The following is a 22,546-nucleotide window of genomic DNA, read 5'->3' as shown; positions in this document are numbered from 1 at the left end:
AATACCTTGTTCAGCCAATCCTGCCTGTGAGCAACACTATCACTGTTCACTCATTCCCGTAAGTGATCCCCGGGATCCAGTGATGTCTCCTAAACTTACAGTTGACCTGACATCAGAGGCCGGCCCCAGTCTTCCTCAGTGACTGGGCTGTGGTGAAATCACAGCCCAATATCTCGTGCGTGCTCTCCATCACTGCAGAGCGCTGCACGCAGGAGCTGTGCTGTGGCGCTGGGCTGTGACGAGCAATGAAACGCCGCCCACAGTCCTGTCACTCAGGAAGACTAAGGTTAGCCTCGGTGATGTCACGTCAACTTCCAGTTGAACTGACCAAGATAGCGTCGCTCACAGACAGAATTAGCTGAACAAGGTATTTAGAAAAAGCCTTTCCTACCAGCTTTCCAGAGAGGTGGCCACTATTGCAGAGTAGTGAACCACCTCTTTAATGACAGAATCCCATTAAAAGGGGTTTTCCACTTAAGAAAGTGAATCACAACCAATCAGATAGTAATTAAAGAGCAGGGAACACATTCGCTTTCTCTTGATCCAGCACCGTTTCAGTGTCCATGATTGTAACAACACCACTACAGCCAAATACCGTGTGTCTCACCACTGCAGCCAATCACTGAGCTCAGTGGAATTAACAGCAGAGCTGCCTAGTTTAATGACTGGTTGCAGTGGTGATGTTTGCTGTAGTTGTGATAATACTGATGCAGCCAAAACACAGACACCCGAGAAGTGGCAGGAGTTAGTGCTGGACCCAGGAGGGCAAATACAATTCTCATTGGGTTTTTTTTACCATCTGATCTGATTGGATCTATATTCCTTAAACCTTTGGCAATGATATATAGCCGTGAGCGTGTGTGGTATTCGCCAGAGTGTACCTTGGTGTATGGAGACACGACTAAAGGGTAACACAACAATGCAAAATTAAAAGGTGATCATCATTATTAAATAGCAACCGGTACTTACCTATGTTCACAGAATCCTCCCAGTCTTCCAGGACCTCGGTGACAGTGAGTATGTACACATATGTCCTATGCTTTCTATCTTGATTCTGCTTAAAGAGGAGGAAAAAACAAAAACAAAAAACAGTGTCATGAGGCAGGTGCTAATATGTTTACCTGACATATAATGCAATAAACTGGAGGACACAAATACAGCCACATTAAAACGTAAAGCTATAAACACCAATGAAATTCACTAAAGTGGAAAATGTAAGGTAGCGACACACTGATTTCAGTAGACAGTACAAATGTACATTGTCAGGCGGAAGAAGTCCTCAAAAAATGAGCGTAGAGTCCCCCTGATTTACAAGCCACAAGCTCCCACCAGCATTGGCTGAGAGCTATGGAAACAATAAGGCCCTGTGCACACTAGAAAAAGGATTTTTCTCAAGAAATTTCTTGAGTTTGAAAGATTAGCGCACTTGCGTTCAAAAAACGCACCAATAACGCACCAAAAAACGCATGTGTTTTTACCGCATTTTTTCCGCAGGTTGGTCCCTGCATTTTTTCACCATTATCTATGGCAAAAAACGCAGGTAACTGCAAAAAAGAAGTGTCATACATGCACATTCTTTTGCATTTTCATTCTTTTCTCAAGAAATTCTGCAGAAAGAATGTTCTTGAGAAAAAAAACGCAGTGTGCGCACAGCTATTTTTTTTCCATGGGGAATGTCTGCAGAAAGGTTACAACCATTTTCTAAAGAAATTTCTGCAGCAAAAACGCAAAAAAAAAACGTGTGTAAAAACGCAGTGTGCGCACAGGGCCTTATGCGGGCGTCAAATGAGACGATATATCATGTGATATTTCGCCGGGGTCACGTCGTAAGTGACGCACATCCGGCATCACTTGATATATCGTAGCGTGTGACAGCTATGAACGAGCAGAAATACGCACCATCTCGTTCATCGTTGACACATCGCTCATTTTCTAAAAATCGCACGTCCTGTTAATCGTTCCTGGGGCAGCACACATCGCTCCGTGTGACACCCCGGGAACGATGAACACAGCTTACCTGCGTCCTGCCGGCAATGCTGAAGGAAGGAGGTGGGCGGGATGTTTACATCCCGCTCATATCCGCCCCTCCGCTTCTATTGGGCGGCCGCTGTGTGACATCGCTGTGACGCCGAACGTCCCTCCCCCTTCAGGATGTGTATGTTCGCCGCCCACAGCAACGTCGCTCAGCAGGTAAGTGCGTATGACGGCGATTTAACGACTTTGTGCGCCACGGGCAACTAATTGCCCGTGACGCACAAACAACGGGGGCGGGTACGATCGGCCATGCGATTGCACGATAGAACTATCGTGTGACGCCCACATTAGGGTATGTGCACACATTGATAATTGGCTTGCAGAAATTTCTTCAACATTTCTGCATGTCTTGGCAGAAAAAAATGCAGCACAAAAGCATGTGTTTTTTCTTTGCCTTTTTCAATTGAACTCAATGGGTGAAAAAAAAAAAAAGCAAGAAAAAATGCTGAGAGCACTGACATGGTGCAGATTATTTCCTGCCTTAAGGCTATGTGCGCACGTTGCGTATTTGCATCCAGTTACGCTATGATCTGCACCGCAGCGTAACTGCATGCGTCCTGCGCTTCGGCTGCTGCCCGAAGCGCGCGTTTTAAGAAGTGACATGTCACTTCTTTCGTGCGCTCTGCATGCATCCCCCGCTCTATGGGAGGGGCTGCACTCAGAGCACATGAAATCGGCTTTTTTGTTTTCATCACGGACTCTTTCTGCAGCGCTTTGAAGCGCACGTGTGCTGTTCAAATCGCTGCAGAAATTTCTGCAGGGACAGTATGCAACATGGGCACATAGCCTTAATCTGCCAAGGAAAAAATGCTCAACGTGTGCACTATTAAGCAAATCCTTATGCCAGCAAAGTGACCGAGAATCCTGAAGTGCAGTGCGCACGTTGAGTATTTTCTCTTTGCAGATTTGGGGCAGAAAATAACCTGAAGTATGTTAACATGCAAATTTCACCCATGCTGATTTATGGGAAATTCTGCACTAAAAACGTGCGGCAAAAAAGTGTGTTTTTCCTGCCAAGAAGATGAAGAAATGATGCAGAAATGTTTTCAACCAAATACTGTGTCAGTACACAATGTGTATACTGTGCACACGTAATTTATTTGGTGCAGAAATTTCTGCATATCTGGATGGAAAAATGCAGAAAAAAAAAAAAGCATGTTTTTGCTTCAGATTTTTCCCATTCATTAGTATGAGTGCAATCTGCACCAAAAACACAGAACCCCCCGCCCACAAAACTGCACTCAAAAACACATCACATGACAGCAAAACTACCTATGCACACAGCCCAAAAGGGAAATCAGTGAAGCAGCAGTGAACAAGGAGGGTGATATCATTAAGGACTGGAGTGCGGCTCAAGCTCCAACTCAAGAATACAATGCCAATGCTGCAAGTAATTAAGTTTTGTTTGTTTGTTTTTTTTAGCAAAAATTACAAAAACACACAACAGTGTTACAGATTTCAGCAGAATAATCAGCAGACACTGAGAAAGAGAAGGGAATTTTGTTTACTTACCGTAAATTCCTTTTCTTCTAGCTCCAATTGGGAGACCCAGACAATTGGGTGTATAGCTATTGCCTCTGGAGGCCACACAAAGTATTACACTTAAAAGTGTAAGGCCCCTCCCCTTCTGGCTATACACCCCCAGTGGGATCACTGGCTCACCAGTTTTAGTGCCAAAGCAAGAAGGAGGAAAGCCAATAACTGGTTTAAAGACCAATTCAATCCGAGGAAACATTGGAGAACTGAACCATACCACATGAACAACATGTGTACCCGAAAAAACAGAAAAACCCCGAGAAAACAGGGCGGGTGCTGGGTCTCCCAATTGGAGCTAGAAGAAAAGGAATTTACGGTAAGTAAACAAAATTCCCTTCTTTGTCGCTCCATTGGGAGACCCAGACAATTGGGATGTCCAAAAGCAATCCCTGGGTGGGTAAAAGAATACCTCATGATAGGGCCGTCAAACGGCCCTCTCCTACAGGTGGCCAACCGCCGCCTGAATGACTTATCTACCTAGGCTGGCGTCTGCCGAAGCGTAGGTATGCATCTGATAATGCTTGGTAAAAGTAAGTAGACTCGACCAGGTGGGTGCCTGACACACCTGCTGAGCCGTAGCCTGGTGCCGTAATGCCCAGGATGCACCCACGGCTCTGGTAGAATGGGCCTTCGGCCTTGAGAGAACCAGAAGCCCAGTAGAACTGTAGGTTTCAAGAATTGGTTCCTCGAGCCCCCGAGCAAGGGTGGATCTGGAAGCTTGCGACTGTTTACGCCGACCAGCGACAAGGACAAAGAGTGCATCCGAGTGGCGCAGGAGCGCCATGCGGGAAGTAGAACCTGAGTGCTCTCACCAGAACCAACAGATGCAAATCTTTCTGAAATTGATGGACTGGACGAGGACACAAAGAAGGTGAGGTGATATCCTGATTGATATGAAAATGGGATACCACCTTAGGGAGAAATTCCGGAACCGGACGCAGAACTACCCTGTCCTGGTGAAGGACCAGGAAGGGAGTTTGTATGAGAGCGTTGCTAGCTCGGAAACTCTCCTAAGAGACGAGACCGTTACTAGAAGGCCACTTCCCGTGAAAAACGGGAAGGGAGACATCCTTCAAAGGCTCGAAAGGCGGCATCTGGAGAGCAATTAGAACCTTGTTCAGATCTCAGGGCTCTAACGGCCGCTTGTACGGAGTGCTGAGAAGACAAACACCCCGTAGGAACGTGCGTACCTGAGGAAGTCGTCGTTTCTGAAAAAATACAGATAGCGCTGAGACTTGTCCCTAAGGGGAACTGAGCGACAACCCATTTTCCTACCTAGATTGCAGGAAGGAAGGAAACATAGACGATGCAACCGGCCAGGGAGAAACACCCTGCGCCGAGCACCGAGATAAGAACATCTTCCACGTCCTGTGGTCAATCTTGGCGGACGTTGGTATGCTAGCCTGTCTCATGGTGGCAACCACGTCCTGAGGTAATCCTGACGACACTAGGTTCCAGGACTCAATGCCACACCATCCGGTTGAGGGCCGTAGAATTCAAATGGAAGAATGGCCCTTGAGACAGCCAGTCTGATTGGTCTGGTAGTGCCCCCGGTTAGCCTACCGTGAGGCACCACAGAACCGAGTACCACAACATCCTCGGCCAATTTGTAGCGACGAGGATGGCGCGGCCGCAGTCGGTCTTGATCTAGCGCAGTACTCTGGGCAACAATGCCAGAGGTGGCACCTAAGGTAGCTGGAACTGCGACCAATGCTGAACTAAGGCGTTTGCCGCCAGAGCTCGATGATTGTGAAACCGTGCCATGAAGCTGGCACATTGTTGTTGTGCCGTGACGCCATTAGATCGACGTCCGGCCTCTGTCAGCGGCGCCAGATCTCCTGAAACCCGTCCGGGTGAGGAGACCATACTCTTTCGGCCACACCTCAGCGACTTAGGAAGTCAGCTTCCTAGTTTCCACACTTGGGATGTGAATTGTGGATATGGTGGATGCCGTGTCTTCCACCCACATCAGAACCTGCCGGACTTCCTGGAAGGCTTGCCGGTTGCGCGTTCTTCCTTGGTGGTTGATGTATGCCACCGCTGTGGAGCTGTCCGACTGAAGTCGGATATGCTTGCTTTCCAGCCGCTGTTGGAAGGATTGTAGGGCAAGATACACTGCTCTGTGTTCAAGAACATTGATCTGAAGAGTGGACTCTTGCTGAGTCCACATACCCTGAGCGCTGTAGTGGAGAAAAACTGCTCCCCACCCTGAGAGACTCGCGTCTGTCGTAACTATCGCCCAGGACGGGGATAGGAAGGACCTTCTTTTTGACCAAGAGGTGAGAAGAAGCCACCACCGTAGAGATTCCTTGGCCGCCTGAGAAAGAACGACGACTCTGTTGAGGGACGTCGACTCCTCGTCCCAGTGGCGGAGAATGTCCCATTGTAGTGGACGCAGTAAAACTGCGCGAAAGGAACTGCCTCCATTGCTACCATCTTACGTAGGAAGTGCATGAGGCGTCTCAATGTGTGCGACTGGTTCTTAAAGAAGAGCTTGCAGCCCGTAGTGAATGCTGTTTGTCTAGCGGCAGCTTCACTATCGCTGAGAGAGTAAGAAACTCTATGCCTAGATATGTTATCGATAGGGTCGGGGTCGGATCTGACTTTAAAAAGTTGATGATCCACCCAAAACTCTAGAGAGTCTCCAGCGCAACGTTCGGGCAGTGTTGGCATGTTTCCTAAGAGAGTGCCTTGACAAGTAGATCGTCTAAATACGGGACCACAGAGTGACCCTGAGAGTGCAGGACTGTGACTACTGCTGCCCTGACCTTGGCGAAGACCAGTTGGACTGTCGCTAGCCGGAAGGTAGAGCTACGAACAGAGGGTGTTCGTCTCCTATAACGAAGCGTAGAAACGCTAGTGCTCTGGATCAATCGGCACGTGTGGATAAGCATCCTTGATGCCTAATGATGCTAGGAAATATCCTTGGGACCTTGAGGCGATGACATGGCGGAGGGATTCCATCCGGAACCGCCTGGTGTCCACGAGCTTGCTGAGCATTTTTAGATCCAGAACGGGACGGAACGGCCCGTTGTTATAGGTACCGCAAAGAATTTGGGGTAAAAACCGTGACCTAGTTCCTGAAGAGGAACGGGGGTCATCACTCTTTCTGCCTATAGAGTGCACCCTGTTTGCAGAAGAGCAGCGGCCCGGCCGGGAGGTGGAGAAATTCTGAAGAATCGAGTTGGAGGACGAGAAGTGAGCTCTATCCTGTACCCGTGAGACAGAATGTCTCACACTCAATGGTCATTGACCTATGGCAGCTAAATATCGCCAAGGCGGGAGAGCCTGCTACCGACCGAGGCCGCAAGTCATGAGGAAGCCGCCTTGGAAGCGGGTTTTCAGACTGTCGCTTTTTTGGGCGAGACTGAGCCCGCTAAGAATCTTAGCTCCTCTGATCCTTTTGAGTCCACATTGGACGAGGAAAAATGGGACCTGCCCGAGCCTCGAAAAGGCCGAAAACCCCGACTGCCTCTTGCTCTGTTGGGGTTTGTTGTGTCCGGGCTGAGTAAAGGATGAATCCTTACCCCTGGACTGTTTGATGGTTACATCCAACGCTCACCAAACAGTCGGTCAGCAGAAAAAGGCAACTGGTTAGGCAACCTTTTTTGGAAGCAGAATCTGCCTTCCATTCACTTAACGAGCAGACCAGGCTCTGCTTAAAAACACGGAGTAGCGGAGGCTACCGCCGCACGGTTCGCAGAGTCCAGGACAACCTGAATCGCGTAAGAAACAAATGCAGACATTTGAGAGGTTAAGGATGCCACCTGCGGCACAGATGTACGTGTAACCGTGTCAATCTGTGTAAGACAAGCTGAAATAGCTTGGAGTGCCCCAAGGGAGAGAATGCCGGAGCCAACGGTGCGCCGACAGCCTCATAGATGGCTTTCGACCAGAGATCCATCTGTCTGTCAGTGGCATCTTTGAGTTTGCAGTTCCATCTCCCACTGCAACTATGGATCTAGCTACAAGCCTGGAGATTGGAGGATGCCGCTCGGGACATTGGGTCCAGTCCTTGACCAAGTCAGGGGACAGGGATAACGTGTATCCTAAGCCGTTTGGAGAAGCGCATATCTGGATAAGCGTGGTGTTCCTGGACTGCCTCTCTGAAGGCAGAGTGGTCCAGAAAAATACGTGAAGCTGACTCCTCCACTGGAGGAGCTGTGAGAAATAACCCACATTCTATAGATGGACGCTATAAGATTATTTACTATGGCGTCACAATCAGGTGTATCCAGATTGAGAGCGGTCTCAGGATCAGAATCCTGAGCCGCTACTTCCGCCTCATTACACAGCGAGTCCTTCTGTTAGGACCCTGATGAAACCGAGGCCGCTCATAGCGAGCCCACTTAGGCTGTCTGGGACTGACGTCCGTGCAGAGCCGTGACTTTGGGATGCGTGTGACATTCCCGGAGCTGTTAGTTATTCACACTGAGGGGGGCCATGGATCAATGATTCAACAGTGCCCATATTGTGAGAGACATGTCCGGACTGCTAGGCTTCTAGTATCATAGCCATAGTCTCAGAAAAACTGTCAGTAAATACTGCAGACACCGTCCTCATCCCCTGGCCATTAGTGCATACAATGGGAGTCTATGGACCTGCCGGCCGTATAGCCGTACATGCTGTACCAGCTGTATAGAAAAACATGTGGTTCTGCACCTTTGTTTTACACAGAGAATATGCTGATAACTCCTCCGCATAATCCAGGAGGGTATATACAACGTGCGACCAAACAGTGCAATGTATATAGTACAAGCATATCTATAAGTGCACTTCTGCACTAGTGGGGTTAGCACCACAGGTGCTGCTTAACGCCTGTTACAGCGATTGTGTGACTATCAGAATGCCAGGGTCTTCCACACTTGTCTCTGTATCGTACAGAAACTGACACTAATGGCTGCCGGTGTCCTTGTAGAGAAGGAAGCCGTGGGCGTGCCTGAGAAAGTGCGGGAATCCGGACTCACAGTGCACACAGTGAGAGGGGTGGAGTATGCAAAACATACTCCAGCTCTCAGCTCTGCTCTATGCAGCGTCACGCCCCTACCCTGACTGTCAGGGCTGTGGGCGGTAACGAAGGGAGACTAGGCCCAGAAGCCGGGGACTCGAGTTAACAGCGCGGCCGCCGTAAAAGCGCGGGCCGCGCTGAAGTCCCCGGCGCACCACAAGTGCCAGCCGCGCCGCAGTTCCAGCGGCCGGCGCGACCGATTCATAGAAGTGGCCAGCGTCCCGCCCCTCTCCTGACTGGCAGGTCTGGGGGCGGGAACGAACGGAAGCAGGCCGCAAAAGCCGGGGACTCTAGTTATCAGCGCGGCCGCCGTAAAAGCGCGGGCCGCGCTGAAGTCCCCGGCGCACCACAAGTGCCAGCCGCGCCGCTGCCAGCGGCCGGCGCGACCGATTCCTGGAAGTGGCCAGCGTCCCGCCCCTCTCCTGACTGGCAGGTCTGGGGGCGGGAACGAACGGAAGCAGGCCGCAAAAGCCGGGGACTCTAGTTATCAGCGCGGCCGCCGTAAAAGCGCAGGCCGCGCTGAAGTCCCCGGCGCACTACAAGTGCCAGCCGCGCCGCAGTCCCAGCGGCCGGCGCGACCAATTCCCATAAGTGAGCCTGCTTCAGCAAAGCTGAATGAGGCCATGGCACAGGCGCCGCAGCGCTGATGTCCCCCGGCGCACTACAACACCCAGCATGCTGCGGTGTGAGCGCCAAATGCACGGGGACACAGAGTACCTTGAGGAAGCAGGGCCATGTCCCTGTGTACTCCGCTCCATCCAGCATCTTCTCCAGGGGCTGTAGATGGAGCACGGTCTCAGTGCCTGGAGACCGGTAAATCCCACTTCACCCAGAGCCCTGTAAAAAGGGATGGGGAAGGAATCAGCATGTGGGCTCCTGCCGCCGTACCCGCAATGGGTACCTCAACCTTACAAACACCTCCGACATACAGTGGGGTGAGAAGGGAGCATGCTGGGGACACTATATGTGTCCTCTTTTCTTCCATCCGACATAGTCAGCAGCTGCTGCTGACTAAAAAGTGGAGCTATGCGTGGATGTGTTGCCTCCTTCGCACAAAGCACAAAACTGGTGAGCCAGTGATCCCACTGGGGGTGTATAGCCAGAAGGGGAGGGGCCTTACACTTTTAAGTGTAATACTTTGTGTGGCCTCCAGAGGCAATAGCTATACACCCAATTGTCTGGGTCTCCCAATGGAGCGACAAAGAAATGACCTATTGAACTTGGGACATGCTGCAACCATTATGACGAGCATCGAGGATTACAGGAAGGAACTGACAAAAAACAACTGCGAGGACAAGCAGTACAGAGTAAACAAAGAAAACAGAAAGCAAACCACACTCAGACCGCTTTCACACTTGCGTTGTTTTGCATCTGTCACAATCAGATCACAACGGATGCGTTGCAGATAGTGGCACAACTGATGTGACTGATGCTGCAAAACAACGATCCGTTTTTTGTTTGTTTTTTTTTTTCACTGTTTTACCGGTTGCCAGCTTTTGTGAACAATCAGCTGATCGCCCGGCAGCCGCCTTTTGTGGCTGATCAGCTGATCATTCAGAAAAGACGGCCACTGGCGATCAGCTGATCTTTCACAAAAGGCGGCCGCCGGCTGATCAGCTGATCATTCCGGCTGCTGGAACTGAATTTACAGTGATCATGGTTTTTTTTTTACTGTGCGCATACTCACAGTAAAAAAAACGATCCGTGGCACACAAAAAAAACGCTACATGCTGCGTTGCTCCCGCCTAGCGGTCAGTCAGTAAACGACTGATCTGTCACGCGGCGGATGCAACGCAGGGCCATTAGTCACAATCCGTCGCTAATCAAAGCCTATGGGAAAAAATGGATTCCTGCAAAATAATTTGCAGGATACCGTAATTCCTCAAGGCAACGGATTGTGACTGATGCAAACAACGGAAATGTGAAAGCAGTGTAAGCAGTTTACATAACGCCGTATGCAGCCTGCTCACTACTGTCCGTGCAGAAAAGCTGTAGCTGGGAATGTTACTCCAACAAAACACTGAAACCAGCCTGCCACTATCCATATAAAGGGGGCAACATTCTTTTCAACATCTGCATATAAAACCTAATAAATGGTCAACATAACCCCCTCCCAGAGTAACCCCAATAATGCCCATATTCAGATACTGAATGGCAGAAGAAACCATTTCTAGGGTGAATGTTATGTGTACCTTTCACCATCACTGATATTTACAATTTCAGGAAAATAGGTGCAAGAAAATACAACTAAAGAACACTTACCTCAAATATTCCCAGGAGTCTACCTAACTTGCCTTTTACACCAGCCTGTATAAAGAAAAAATTACAAATAAAAATGTGCAAGATTTGTGTAGTTTTGTAAAGAAGCTGCCTCTCGTATAAGAGCGGCCATTGACTTCCGCATTGGGAGGCAAGAAGTGGTGATGACGCTGCATCTGCACGTACCGGTGTCCTATTCATTAAAGCAGCATGCCTAGATGTAGCGTTCTCAGCACCACTCACCTCCCAATGCAGAAATGTACGGGGCCAGACAACCTTTCACATTGACTTTCTAAAGGTCCCCATACACATTAGATTTAAGGTCGACAAACCAATTCTGGAAAGACTGCACAACCTTCCTTTTTACATGTACAGAACCATGGAATGTGCTCAAAATAATAATATATGACCCCCCAACCCTTAAAGTCTCCTTCCGACAGGTGAAGTCAGAGGAAAGAAGGATTGTGTATGGCCAATCTCCACATCTAATCCTTTTATGTTAAATGTATTTATTTTTTGGCTAATGTTTTTTCCTCAGTTTTACAGTTTTCACACAGACCACAAGTACAGTGCATATAAAAAGTCCACACATCCCTGTTAATCACCAGGTTTCTGTCAAGTAAAAAATAAAAAGGGCAAAAAAAACACTGAGAAACTGAAATTAGTTTGTGGTGGCAAACGCCAAGGTCCATAAACCGCTTACAACACAGTAAAGGGATCACTCTCTTGACAGTCAGGAGAGAGGCAAAAAACAAATTTCCAAGGCATTAGATATACAATGAAACAAAGTGAAAATATCCATTAAGAAGTGGCTTAACCCCTTCACGACCGCGGGCCGTAAAATTACGTCCTATTTTAACGTGACTTAACGACCAGGGACGTAATTTTACGGCCTAAACTTCATTTGATTGCCATGGCCATAGCAACGGCTTTCAAATGATGTCCCCTGCTGTTTCTTACAGCAGGGGACCTTTGCTTGACCCCAGGGGGGGCGGCATCGCCACCCCCTATCGACGATCGATGTGATTGGCTGTTCAAATCTGAACCGCCAACCACATCGATCGCACTAATTTTGGCAAAAATAATGCCCGAATTAGTGCGATCCTGTGAGATCCAGCTATGAGATGCCGCAGCTGCAGCAGCATATCATAGGTGGACCTCAAACATGCCGCCCCCAGCCCCTGCAGCACTGATTGGAGCGATCGTGCTATGACGCGCAATCGCTCCAATCAGTGTGCAGTGGGGCGGTCTGATCTGCCGGTGGCCGTCCTCCCCAGGCCTGTGCTGGCCTGTGAGCCCTCCCCCCAACATGTCTGCAGCGTGGAGTGGCTGGTACTTTTGGTACCTACGCCACCGCTGCTGCTGCCGCCGCCGCCTCTGATGTCTCCGCCGCTGCAGCTCTAATGGTAAGTATTCCGCTCCCTGCGCGCTCCCGTGAAGGCCCCTGCGCGCTCCCGTGAAGGCCCCTGCCCGTGCCCCCCCCCCCGATCTGCCCCCCTACGCCCCGATCTGCCCCCCCCGGCATCCCGATCTGCTACCACCGCTGCTGCTGCAAAGTGAGTACTGTGCTCACTTTGCAGCCCGTGCGCGCTCCCGTGGTGCCCCTGCGCGCTGCCGTGATAGCCCCTGCCGTGCCCCCCCCGCGATCTGCTCCCCCCAACCACCCCCCCCCCCCCCCCCCGACATCCCGATCCGCTCCCCCCGCGATCTGACTGCCTCCCCCATTATTTCTATTCTGCTTCTGCAGCTCCCTCTCCGGTCTCCCCCTCTGCTCTCCCCCCCCCTCCCCCTCTGCTCTCCCCCCCTCCCCCTCTGCTCTCCCCCTCTGCTCTCCCCCCTCCCCCTCTGCTCTCACCCCCCCCCCCCCCCCTCTCCCCCTCTGACTCTCCCCCGACGTCCTCTTACCTGTCTTCACCGGCCTGATCACATCTGCGTCCATCGCTGGGTCCTTCCTGGGCATTCTGCTGATCTGCCTGCTGCTCCTGTAAAGCTGTCCATCTCTCTGCCATCTGTTCCTCTGCAGCTCTTCTGGTCAGTGATCCTCCTGCTAGTCCTGTGGGTACTGTGAGTATAACTTTTTTTTTTTTTTTCCGTATCCCCTGTCCATTTTTACACCTCATCCGTCCGTGCGTCCCGCCAAGCGCTGATCAGGGATGCAGATAACGGATCTGCATCCCTGCTCAATTTTTGGCGTGACTTTTTTTTCCGTATTCACGACGCTTTTTGTATCGCATCCGTCCGTGCGTCCCGCCGAGCGCTGATCAGGGATGCAGATAACGGATCGGCATCCCTGCTCAATTTTTGCGTGACTTTTTTCCGTATTTGAGACGCTTTTTGTATCGCATCCGTCCGTGCGTCCCGCCAAGCGCTGATCAGGATGCACATAACGTATCTGCATCCATGGTCAATTTTTGGCGTGACTTTTTTTTTTACGTATCCCCGACGCTTTTTTTTATCGCATCCGACCGTGCGTCCTGCAGCGGCCGATCAGTGCACTGCGTCTGTGCGTTTGAAAAGTCAAATGGCGCTCCTTCTCTTCTGAGCCCCGCCATGTGCTCAAACAATTACTTTCCACCACATATGAGGTATCTGCGTACTCAGGAGAAATTGCACAATACGTTTTATGGTGCATTTTTTCCTGTTACCCTTGTGAAAAAAAAAGCTACCTAGTTGAAGCAACCGTTTTGTGGTAAAAAAAAAAAAATTCTTTTCACGGCTCAACGCTATAAACTTCTGTGAAGCCCCCAGGTGTTCAAAGTGCTCACCAAACATCTAGAAAAAATATTTGAGGGCTCTAGTTTCCAAAATGGTGTCACTTGTGGGGGAGCTCCACTGTTTAGGCACCATAGGGGGTCTCCAAACGTGACATGGCGTCCGCTAATGATTCCAACCAATTTTGCTGTCAAATGGCGCTCCTTCTCTTCTTAGCCCCGCCATGCGCCCAAACAATTACTTTCCACCACATATGAGGTATCTGCGTACTCAGGAGAAAATGCACAATACATTTTATGGTGCATTTTTTCCTGTTACCCTTGTGAAAAAAAAAGCTACCTAGTTGAAGCAACCGTTTTGTGGTAAAAAATTGTTTTTTTTCTTTTCACGGCTCAACGCTATAAACTTTTGTGAAGCCCCCAGGGGTTCAAAGTGCTCACCAAACATCTAGAAAAATTATTTGAGGCCTCTAGTTTCCAAAATGGGGTCACTTGTGGGGGAGCTCCATTGTTTAGGCACCTCAGGGGGTCTTCAAACCCGACATGGCGTCCGCTAACAGGTGCAGCTAATTTTGCACTCAAAAATTCAAATGGCGCTCCTTGCCTTCCGAGCACTGCTGTGTGTCCAAACATTTGATTTCCACCACATATGAGGTATCTGCGTACTCAGGAGAAAATGCACAATACATTTTATGGTGCATTTTTTCCTGTTACCCTTGTGAAAAAAAAAGCTACCTAGTTGAAGCAACCGTTTTGTGGTAAAAAAAAAATGTTTTTCTTTTCACGGCTCAACGCTATAAACTTTTGTGAAGCCCCCAGGGGTTCAAAGTGCTCACCAAACATCTAGAAAAATTATTTGAGGGCCTCTAGTTTCCAAAATGGGGTCACTTGTGGGGGAGCTCCATTGTTTAGGCACCTCAGGGGGGTCTTCAAACCCGACATGGCGTCCGCTAACAGGTGCAGCTAATTTTGCACTCAAAAATTCAAATGGCGCTCCTTGCCTTCCGAGCACTGCTGTGTGTCCAAACATTTGATTTCCACCACATATGAGGTATCTGTGTACTCAGGAGAAAATGCACAATACATTTTATGGTGCATTTTTTCCTGTTACCCTTGTGAAAAAAAAAGCTACCTAGTTGAAGCAACCGTTTTGTGGTAAAAACAAATTTTTTTCTTTTCACGGCTCAACGCTATAAACTTTTGTGAAGCCCCCAGGGGTTCAAAGTGCTCACCAAACATCTAGAAAAATTATTTGAGGCCTCTAGTTTCCAAAATGGGGTCACTTATGGGGGAGCTCCATTGTTTAGGCACCTCAGGGGGTCTTCAAACCCGACATGGCGTCCGCTAATGACGTGCAGCTAATTTTGCGTTCAAAAATTCAAATGGCGCTCCTTCCCTTCCGAGCTCTGCCGTGCGCCCAAACAATTGATTTTTACCACATATGGGGGTATCAGCGTACTCAGGAGAACATGCACAATAAATTGTAGGGTGCACTTTCTCTTTTCTCCCTTGTAAAAATGAAAATTTTATGGCTAAAGTAACATTTTTGTGTTAAAAAGTAAAATTTTCATTTTTTCCTTCCACATTGCTTTGGTTCCTGTGAAGCACCTAAAGGGTTAATAATCTTATTGGATGTGGTTTTGAGCAGTTTGAGGGGTGTAGTTTTAGAATGGGGTCACTTTTGGGTATTTTCTGTCACCTCGGCCTCTCAAAGTCACTTCAAATGTGATGTGGTCCCTAAAAAAATTATTTGTAAATTTTGTTGGAAAAATGAGAATTTGCTGATGACCTTTGACCCCTTCTAACTTCCTAACGGAAAAAAATTTGTTCGAAAATTGCGCTGATGTAAAGTAGACAAGTGGGAAATGTTATTTAATAACTATTTTGTGTGACATATCTCTCAGATTTATGGGCATAAATTTTCAAAGTTTGAAATTTGCAAAATTTCAAAATTTTCGCCAAATTTCCTACATTTTCACAAATAAACGCAAAAAATATCGGCCTAAATTTACCACTGACATGAAGCACAATATGTCACGAAAAAACAATCTCAGAATCGCCAGGATCCGTTGAAGCGTTCCAGAGTTATAACCTGTCAAAGTGACACTGGTCAGAATTGCAAAAAATGGCCCGGTCATTAGGGTGTTTTAGTGGCCGGGGGTGAAGGGGTTAAATGTGACAACAGTGACATTACCTGACAGGAGATGTCTTTCAAAAAGAGACAGGCTGCTAAGAGGCCTACTGCAACATTAAAGAAGCTGCAGAAATTTCTTACAAGTTCTGGTTGTGTACTGCATGTGACAACCATCTCCCAAATTCATATGCCAATGCTGTGGGGCAGAAAACCTTTTGTTACACAAAAAACATCAAAGCTCAGCTATGTTTTGATGAGGCCACGGTTGAACTTTATAACCATAATTATAAAAAAATATATATGTTTGGCACAATCAACTCTGCGCATCATAAAAAGAACAACATACCCACACTGAAGCATAGTGGAGGCAGACTTATGCTTTGGGGCTGATTTTGGGCAGCTGAAACTGGGGCTTTATTCAAGGTGGAGGGAATAATGAATAATTACAAATTCAGTCAATTTTACAACAAATCAGTTAGGCCTCAGCTAAAAAGCTGAAGAGAACTTTCGCCTTTTAACACGACAATGACCCCCCCCAATGATACCTGCAACTCAACAAAAGAATGGCTTCCCTAAAAACAGATCAAGGTCTTGGAATGGTCCAACCAGAGACAAGACCTGAATGGAAGTGAAAATCTGTAGGTGACCTGAAGAGGGTTGTACACAGGAGAGGTCCTCACATTCTGGTAGATTTAGAGCGTTATTGCAAGGAAGAGTGGGCATAGATCTTCAATTCTGGATGTGCCTTGCTCTTAAACGTTTACTTAAAAACTTAATGCTGCCATGAATTCCAAGGCTATTTAAAAAAAAATAATAGTTGAATAGTTTAATAGTTTAAGGGTGTGCATATATAAGTAACCACATTATTTTAGCTATTTACTTTTCTTTAATCTTTTTTTTAAGATTTGAATTTATTTTTCAAATGAATTGTACACATTATAGGCAACATTAAGGGCTCGTGCGGACGACTATTTTCAGTTAAAACATAGGATTGGTCTAGGACCAATGTTATTCAATGAGGAAGTGCACGTGTCTGCTTTGGTCAGAGGAAATAAAAACACAGCATGCACGATTTGCCTTTGAGAATCAGATGGCACTCTGCCATTCAAGTCTATAGGTCCATGAGGGTTGGCGGCCTCCCCCATCTTGTGCGATGACAGCCCTCCTGCTCAGCCCCGTGTGGATGATGTGTCCAGCGTCATTCACAGGTAGGCCTCCATTGTGCTCCTGCGTACGCACACTTTGATTTGCCTGGCTGAGGCCAGATCAAAGTACTGTAATCATAGCACGCATGTGTGGACAGTCTTTTATTTTTTTTTTCTTGCGCATTACAGGACGACGGTGATTGCAAGAAGAGAGGAGGCGCCAGACGGAGAGCAGTGACACCGATCAGATCGGACCACCCCCCTAGGTGAGTATAATAAAGGTGTTTTTATATTATACAGAGCAGACTGGGCTCTTATATACAGTATTCTGGAAAGCTGTATATAAGGGCTCACTGGAGGAGGCAGCTTATAGGTGAAAAACCTGGTGACCGGTACCCTTTTAGGAGAAAAATCTTTTAAAAAGCTCTTGATTTAATGCATCTGATGGTAACCAGACATGCTGCCTTTTCTTAAGTTAATGGGCAACTGATTTATCAGCAATTGAGTATATGCTTATCCAATTCTAAACAGTGCAAGGTTACAAAAAAAAAAAGCAATGTGATCAAGGTCATCCTTGTGGCGGAAGCAGTATAAAGCACTAAGAAAATAAAACAAAAAACCTTGATCTCTATTGCTGCTGTAAGGCTTCTCCATTTATTATTGTGGTTATGGGTCATAAACTTGGTATGGACAATACTAGCTTTTTTTTATCATCTTTCATGGCTAAGGAAATGTAAAATATCATGTGAGCACAAACACATGGTTTCACAACACCCCAATCAATAAAGCGCATTGCAAAGATAAGGCAAAGCTTTTTATAATACCTCTTCGTACACTTCTCTCACTGCGGCTCCACCGGGCTCCTCCTCTGGCTCCATTCCTCCGCCTGGTACAATCCATTGATCAGGATAACGACTGCTGCTGACCAAGAGGATCTGGAAGATTGTCAACATATTGCAACATTGTAAATCCTCATTCATGCAGAAAAACACAGATTTGTTCACCCTACCCCTCACGGCAAATATTGTACGTTTTGGATGAAGAGGACTTTCACCCTCAAACAGAATGGCAGCTCTGGGAACGGAGTGTCACCTGCTTTTTCATTTGACCATGCACTAGTGATTTTAGGAGTTTGTGAACTAGTGATGGGCAGTCCGGCTCTTTTTGGTGATGCGGTTCCCATGGCTCCGCTCACCAAAAAGAGCCGGCTCATTCAGATCGTTCTTGGCTCCCTATTAAACATGTGGTCACCCCAGGTGACCACATATTAAGATTATAGTACCTGCCAATGAAACCCTGCCCACTTACAAGGGACCAATTAGATTGTTGAGTGGGCGGGGTTTCAGCGGGGAAAAGAGCCGTTTAGAGAATTTAGTGGCTCTCACTGGGGATCCAGATCTTTGTGTTGGATTGTTCGCGATCTACATCACAATTTTGAACCGTTTGAGTGCGACTGTTCAGGCTACATCTGGCAGGATTTCGTGCCACAGTCAAACACTTGCTACTCTGATATAGTCACTGCTATCTGGCCACCAACGAGCACAGGAGTATCAACAGGGTGGAAGGAATACGATCCAGCAGCACATCCTGATAAATAAAATTCCACTTTATTTCAGAAAAAAACTAAAAACCACATAGGTCAGATGAACATCCAGGGGGTAATTAAAAAACATCTTAGGTGTTTCAGACCTTAGTGGCCCTTAGTCTTAGACATATAACAGTCAAATGGGACACAATATATACAAATGCACATTATTTATCTGGACGTGCTGCTGGATCGTATTCCTTCCACCCTGTTACTCACTCCTGAACACGGAGCCCACCTCCTTGCACCGTCCCGAGCTGAGGAACCAAGGACATTCATTCGGGCGAGCTAAAAAAAAATCCTTTTTGTTTCGCGCACAGGAGTATGCCAAAGTCACTCTGCAGTAAAGGCCCATTTACATGACCCGAAAATAGGGGAACAAACATTTATAGGAACACTATTAGAGGCCTGTGTCTGGATAACGCTTGAAGATCAAGCACAACACTACTTTCTCAGGTGCAAATTAGGTTTAAGCAAGCATACACCAAAAAAAAAAACAAAAAAAACAAGCACTCGACAGCACATTGTCTTGTATAAACAGATGGGCTCCCGAGAACATAATACTCTACGAGCACAAAACTATTGTATTAGCAATTGTCAGCTTGTGTAAACAGACCATTAAGCAACCACCGACTGGCGATCACTTAAACCTCCGTTGCCACCACGTCCAAGTGTGTCCTTAGCCCTTTTATAACCCTATGCTTTTCATTACAACCTCATAAGAGACGGTTGCCAAAATACTAACCAAAAGCAAACATTACATGTGGCCGCTTTAGTGACCTCAGTGGGCATACACTGTGTGCACAAGTCATTTCATCATTGAACAACCACAGTGCTGAAGTTTTGTTTTTCTTAGATTATTATCTGCGTGCAGAATCATTATTAGGCTGTGCGCACACTATAGTAGTTTCTTCAGCAAAACACGCACCCTCTGGCAGAAAAACGCATCAAAAACATGCGTTTTTGCCCATGTGGTTTTTTTCACTACATTCAATGGAAAAACGCAGCGAAAAACGTAAAAATTAGTGCCATGCTGCACCCAAAATTGCTGGTTAAAAAAGAAGCAATGTGCGCACAGCACTTCAAAATTCTCAGACTTTGCGCAGAAGGCAATGCATGCAGTTTAGGGCAACAAACTGCACCAAAAAAAACAGCAAAAACTAAAGTGTGCACAGGGCCTTAGACTACAGGAAAAATGTACATGTTCCCATCTCTATTGCCTATTTTCATCTGTTAAAATGAAAATAATTTAACGTATAAAGACTGCTGTATGTACATTATAGAGGTGATAATGATGTATGTACAATACATTACACAGGTGATAGTGACTGCTGGCTATTCACCTATGTAATGTACACAGTCGAAGCCTCAGCAGTCTATATACATTACATAGGTGATACTGTGACTGCTGTATGTAACATTAGGTGATAGGTGGTACTGTGGACTGCTGGCAGTATCACCTAATGTTACATACAGCAGTCACAGTATCACCTATCACCTATGTAATGTACATACAGCAGTCGAAGCCTCAGCAGTCTATATGCATTATATAGGAGATACTGCGACTGCTGTATGTACATTATATAGCTGACCAGTGACTCATCTATTTCATCAACAAAAAGCAGTCGCAGTATCACCTATATAATGCACGTACAGCAAGTCTACAGTATATATACATTCTATAGGTGATAGAGCCAGCACTCACAGTATGTAATGTATATACAACAGTTGCAGTGTCACCTATATAAAATGTACATACAGCAGTCTATATACATTATATAGGTGACACTGCAGGCAGTATTATTAGTCCCTACACAACTATACTGTCCTTTTTTCACATAAATGGTCACAGTCAGTTATCTAGTCCTACGTTTCGTTCAGGAATAATGAACACCAAGACACAGTTCCAAGGAAGATGCTCCAGTATTCTGTTTTAGTGAATGCAAGCATTCGCAAAGACAAACATTTCTGAAGAACCTATAGGGTACTGTGACTGTAAAGGGAATTTATTAACTGCATTCTATTCATCTCCAGATGTAGTGATAATCAGCAGACTTAAGCTAGGGTCACACGAAGCGACGCAGCAGCGATCACGACGACGACCTGACCTTATCACGATTGCTGCTGCGTCGTTACATGGTCGCTGGTGAGCTGTCAAACAGGCAGATCTCACCAGTGACCAGCCCCCAGCGACGCGTGGAAGCGATTGCTGCACTTGGTAAATAAGGTAAATATCAGGTAAACAAGCAAAATGCTTCGCTGGTTACCAGATATTTACCTTGGTTACCAGCACACACTGCTTAGCGCTGGCTCCCTGCACTCTTAGCCAGAGTACACATCGGGTTAATAAGCAAACCGCTTTGCTTATTTACCTGATGTGTACTCTGGCTACGTGTGCAGGGAGCCGCCACTGGCAGCCTGAGAGCGGCGGACGCTGGTAACGAAGGTAAATATCGGGTAACCAAGCAGCCTTTGCTCGGTTACCCGATATTTAACTTGGTTACCAGCGTCCGCAGAAGCAGTCTCCCTGCACATTCAGTTGTTGCTCTGTCGCTGTCACACACAGCGATGTGTGCTTCACAGCGGGAGAGCAATAACCAAAAAATGGTCCAGGACATTCAGCAACAACCAGCGACCCTCACAGCAAGGGGCCAGGTTGTTGCTGGATGTCACACACAACGACGACGTCACTGCTACGTCACAGAAAATGGTGACTTAGCAGCAACGTCGTCGTCGCTGTCGTTGTGTGTGACATGACCATTACTGGACATAAGATTACAGGAATGTAATGAATTTATATTCACCGTGGCCAATGACATCTCGTTATCAGGGTGGTGTGGTGGGCTGATACAGTCCCTCCTCACTATACAGCTAATGCACAGTGATCACTCTGCCTGCAATTTGATTGATTGACACACACACCTCCCCCCCAAGCAGGCTGTCAATCAAGGTGCAGGGCCTTCATTACAGCACTGCTGGGCTCCAATGACTGAAAGTGACCAGCTGCAGGACAATACAACTCCATTTCTCCCTATAGTCATGCTTCCAATAACCTGTCTAACCTGATTGAAGCACTATTTAAATGCAGATTACCACAATGTCTGCAAGTAAATAGCTTCTTAGTGGTGACATGTTACCTTTTATTAAGAAAAATAGCTATTCAGGAGTTTGATAAAAGGCGAGTGAAAATGCTGTACACATCTCACATGGCGACACGCAGTTTTTATTTGTTGCTCAGGCGAATTGTAGAGGTATGATCCCATGTAATGAAAATGCAGCAGTGCCATCACTGTGCACAAGATATTCTATGCAAAAAAATACCTGTAGGGGCAAATTCACAAGAGCCGAAGAGCTGAGACCAGAGCAAATGTAATGCTTTGTAATACAAAGGTGAAGTGTACGGCTCCCCCATATAATAGCCGCAGCATTAAATACCACCGCAGATATCACTCACTGCGGGAAGACAACAGCAAAAATGGGAAAGTACCCTTAAAGGGAACCTGTCAGGTCAAAAAAGCATTATAACCTACAAGCAGGAGCCTGTGTGAGCTAGTAACCCCTTCCTACCCATCCCTGTGTTATAATGTGTAATATGAAAGTAATAAAATATGTTTTATTACTTACATATTCCCTATGTAAATAAGCAGGGGCATGTCGCATTGCCCTGTGCGTGTGATACCATGGATTTACATGAGCGACGTCATGTCTGTTCCTTCAGAATCCCGCGCATGCGCGCTTAACATTCTCGCCACCTTCTCATCCTGGTGTTTTACTTGCCGGGTTCAGACGCGCACTGTGCATGACCGGAACCGCAGGAGTCTTCTGAACATGTGCAGTGCGCGTCTGAAGACAGCAAGTAAACACGAGGATGAGAAGGTGGCGAGAATAGTAAGCGCGCATGCGTGGGATTCTGAAGTGGAGCAGACATGCCGTCGCTCATGTAAATCCATGGTATCACACCCACAGGGGCATGATACCACGGAATACATGCAAACGCCCATGGGGCTACAGCCCCTGCTCATTTACATAGGGAATATGTAATAAATACGTATTTTATTACTTTCAAAATACACACAATATAACAACACAGGGATGGGTAGGAAGAGGTTAATAGCTCACACAGGCCTGCGGCTT

At 47.1% G+C, this 22,546-nt stretch overlaps 1 protein-coding gene across 1 annotated transcript in view; it reads right to left on the bottom strand.

The window, feature by feature from the left end:
* NUDT4 (nudix hydrolase 4) overlaps positions 1-22,546 on the bottom strand; it is a 52,321-nt gene that overhangs the window by 3,669 nt on the left and 26,106 nt on the right. The window contains exons 2-4 of the mRNA XM_075344802.1: positions 17,652-17,762; positions 10,841-10,885; positions 970-1,054 (exon numbers count right to left, since the gene is read on the bottom strand). Of these exons, the coding sequence (XP_075200917.1) occupies positions 970-1,054; positions 10,841-10,885; positions 17,652-17,762 (241 nt within the window). The remainder of the gene's footprint in view (positions 1-969; positions 1,055-10,840; positions 10,886-17,651; positions 17,763-22,546) is intronic.

The sequence above is a fragment of the Anomaloglossus baeobatrachus genome, chromosome 4, assembly GCF_048569485.1.
Source record: "Anomaloglossus baeobatrachus isolate aAnoBae1 chromosome 4, aAnoBae1.hap1, whole genome shotgun sequence".
NCBI classification, from domain to species: domain Eukaryota; kingdom Metazoa; phylum Chordata; class Amphibia; order Anura; family Aromobatidae; genus Anomaloglossus; species Anomaloglossus baeobatrachus.
The sequence above is the reverse complement of the archived record's forward strand: the minus strand, read 5'-3'. Positions and strand labels throughout refer to the sequence as shown.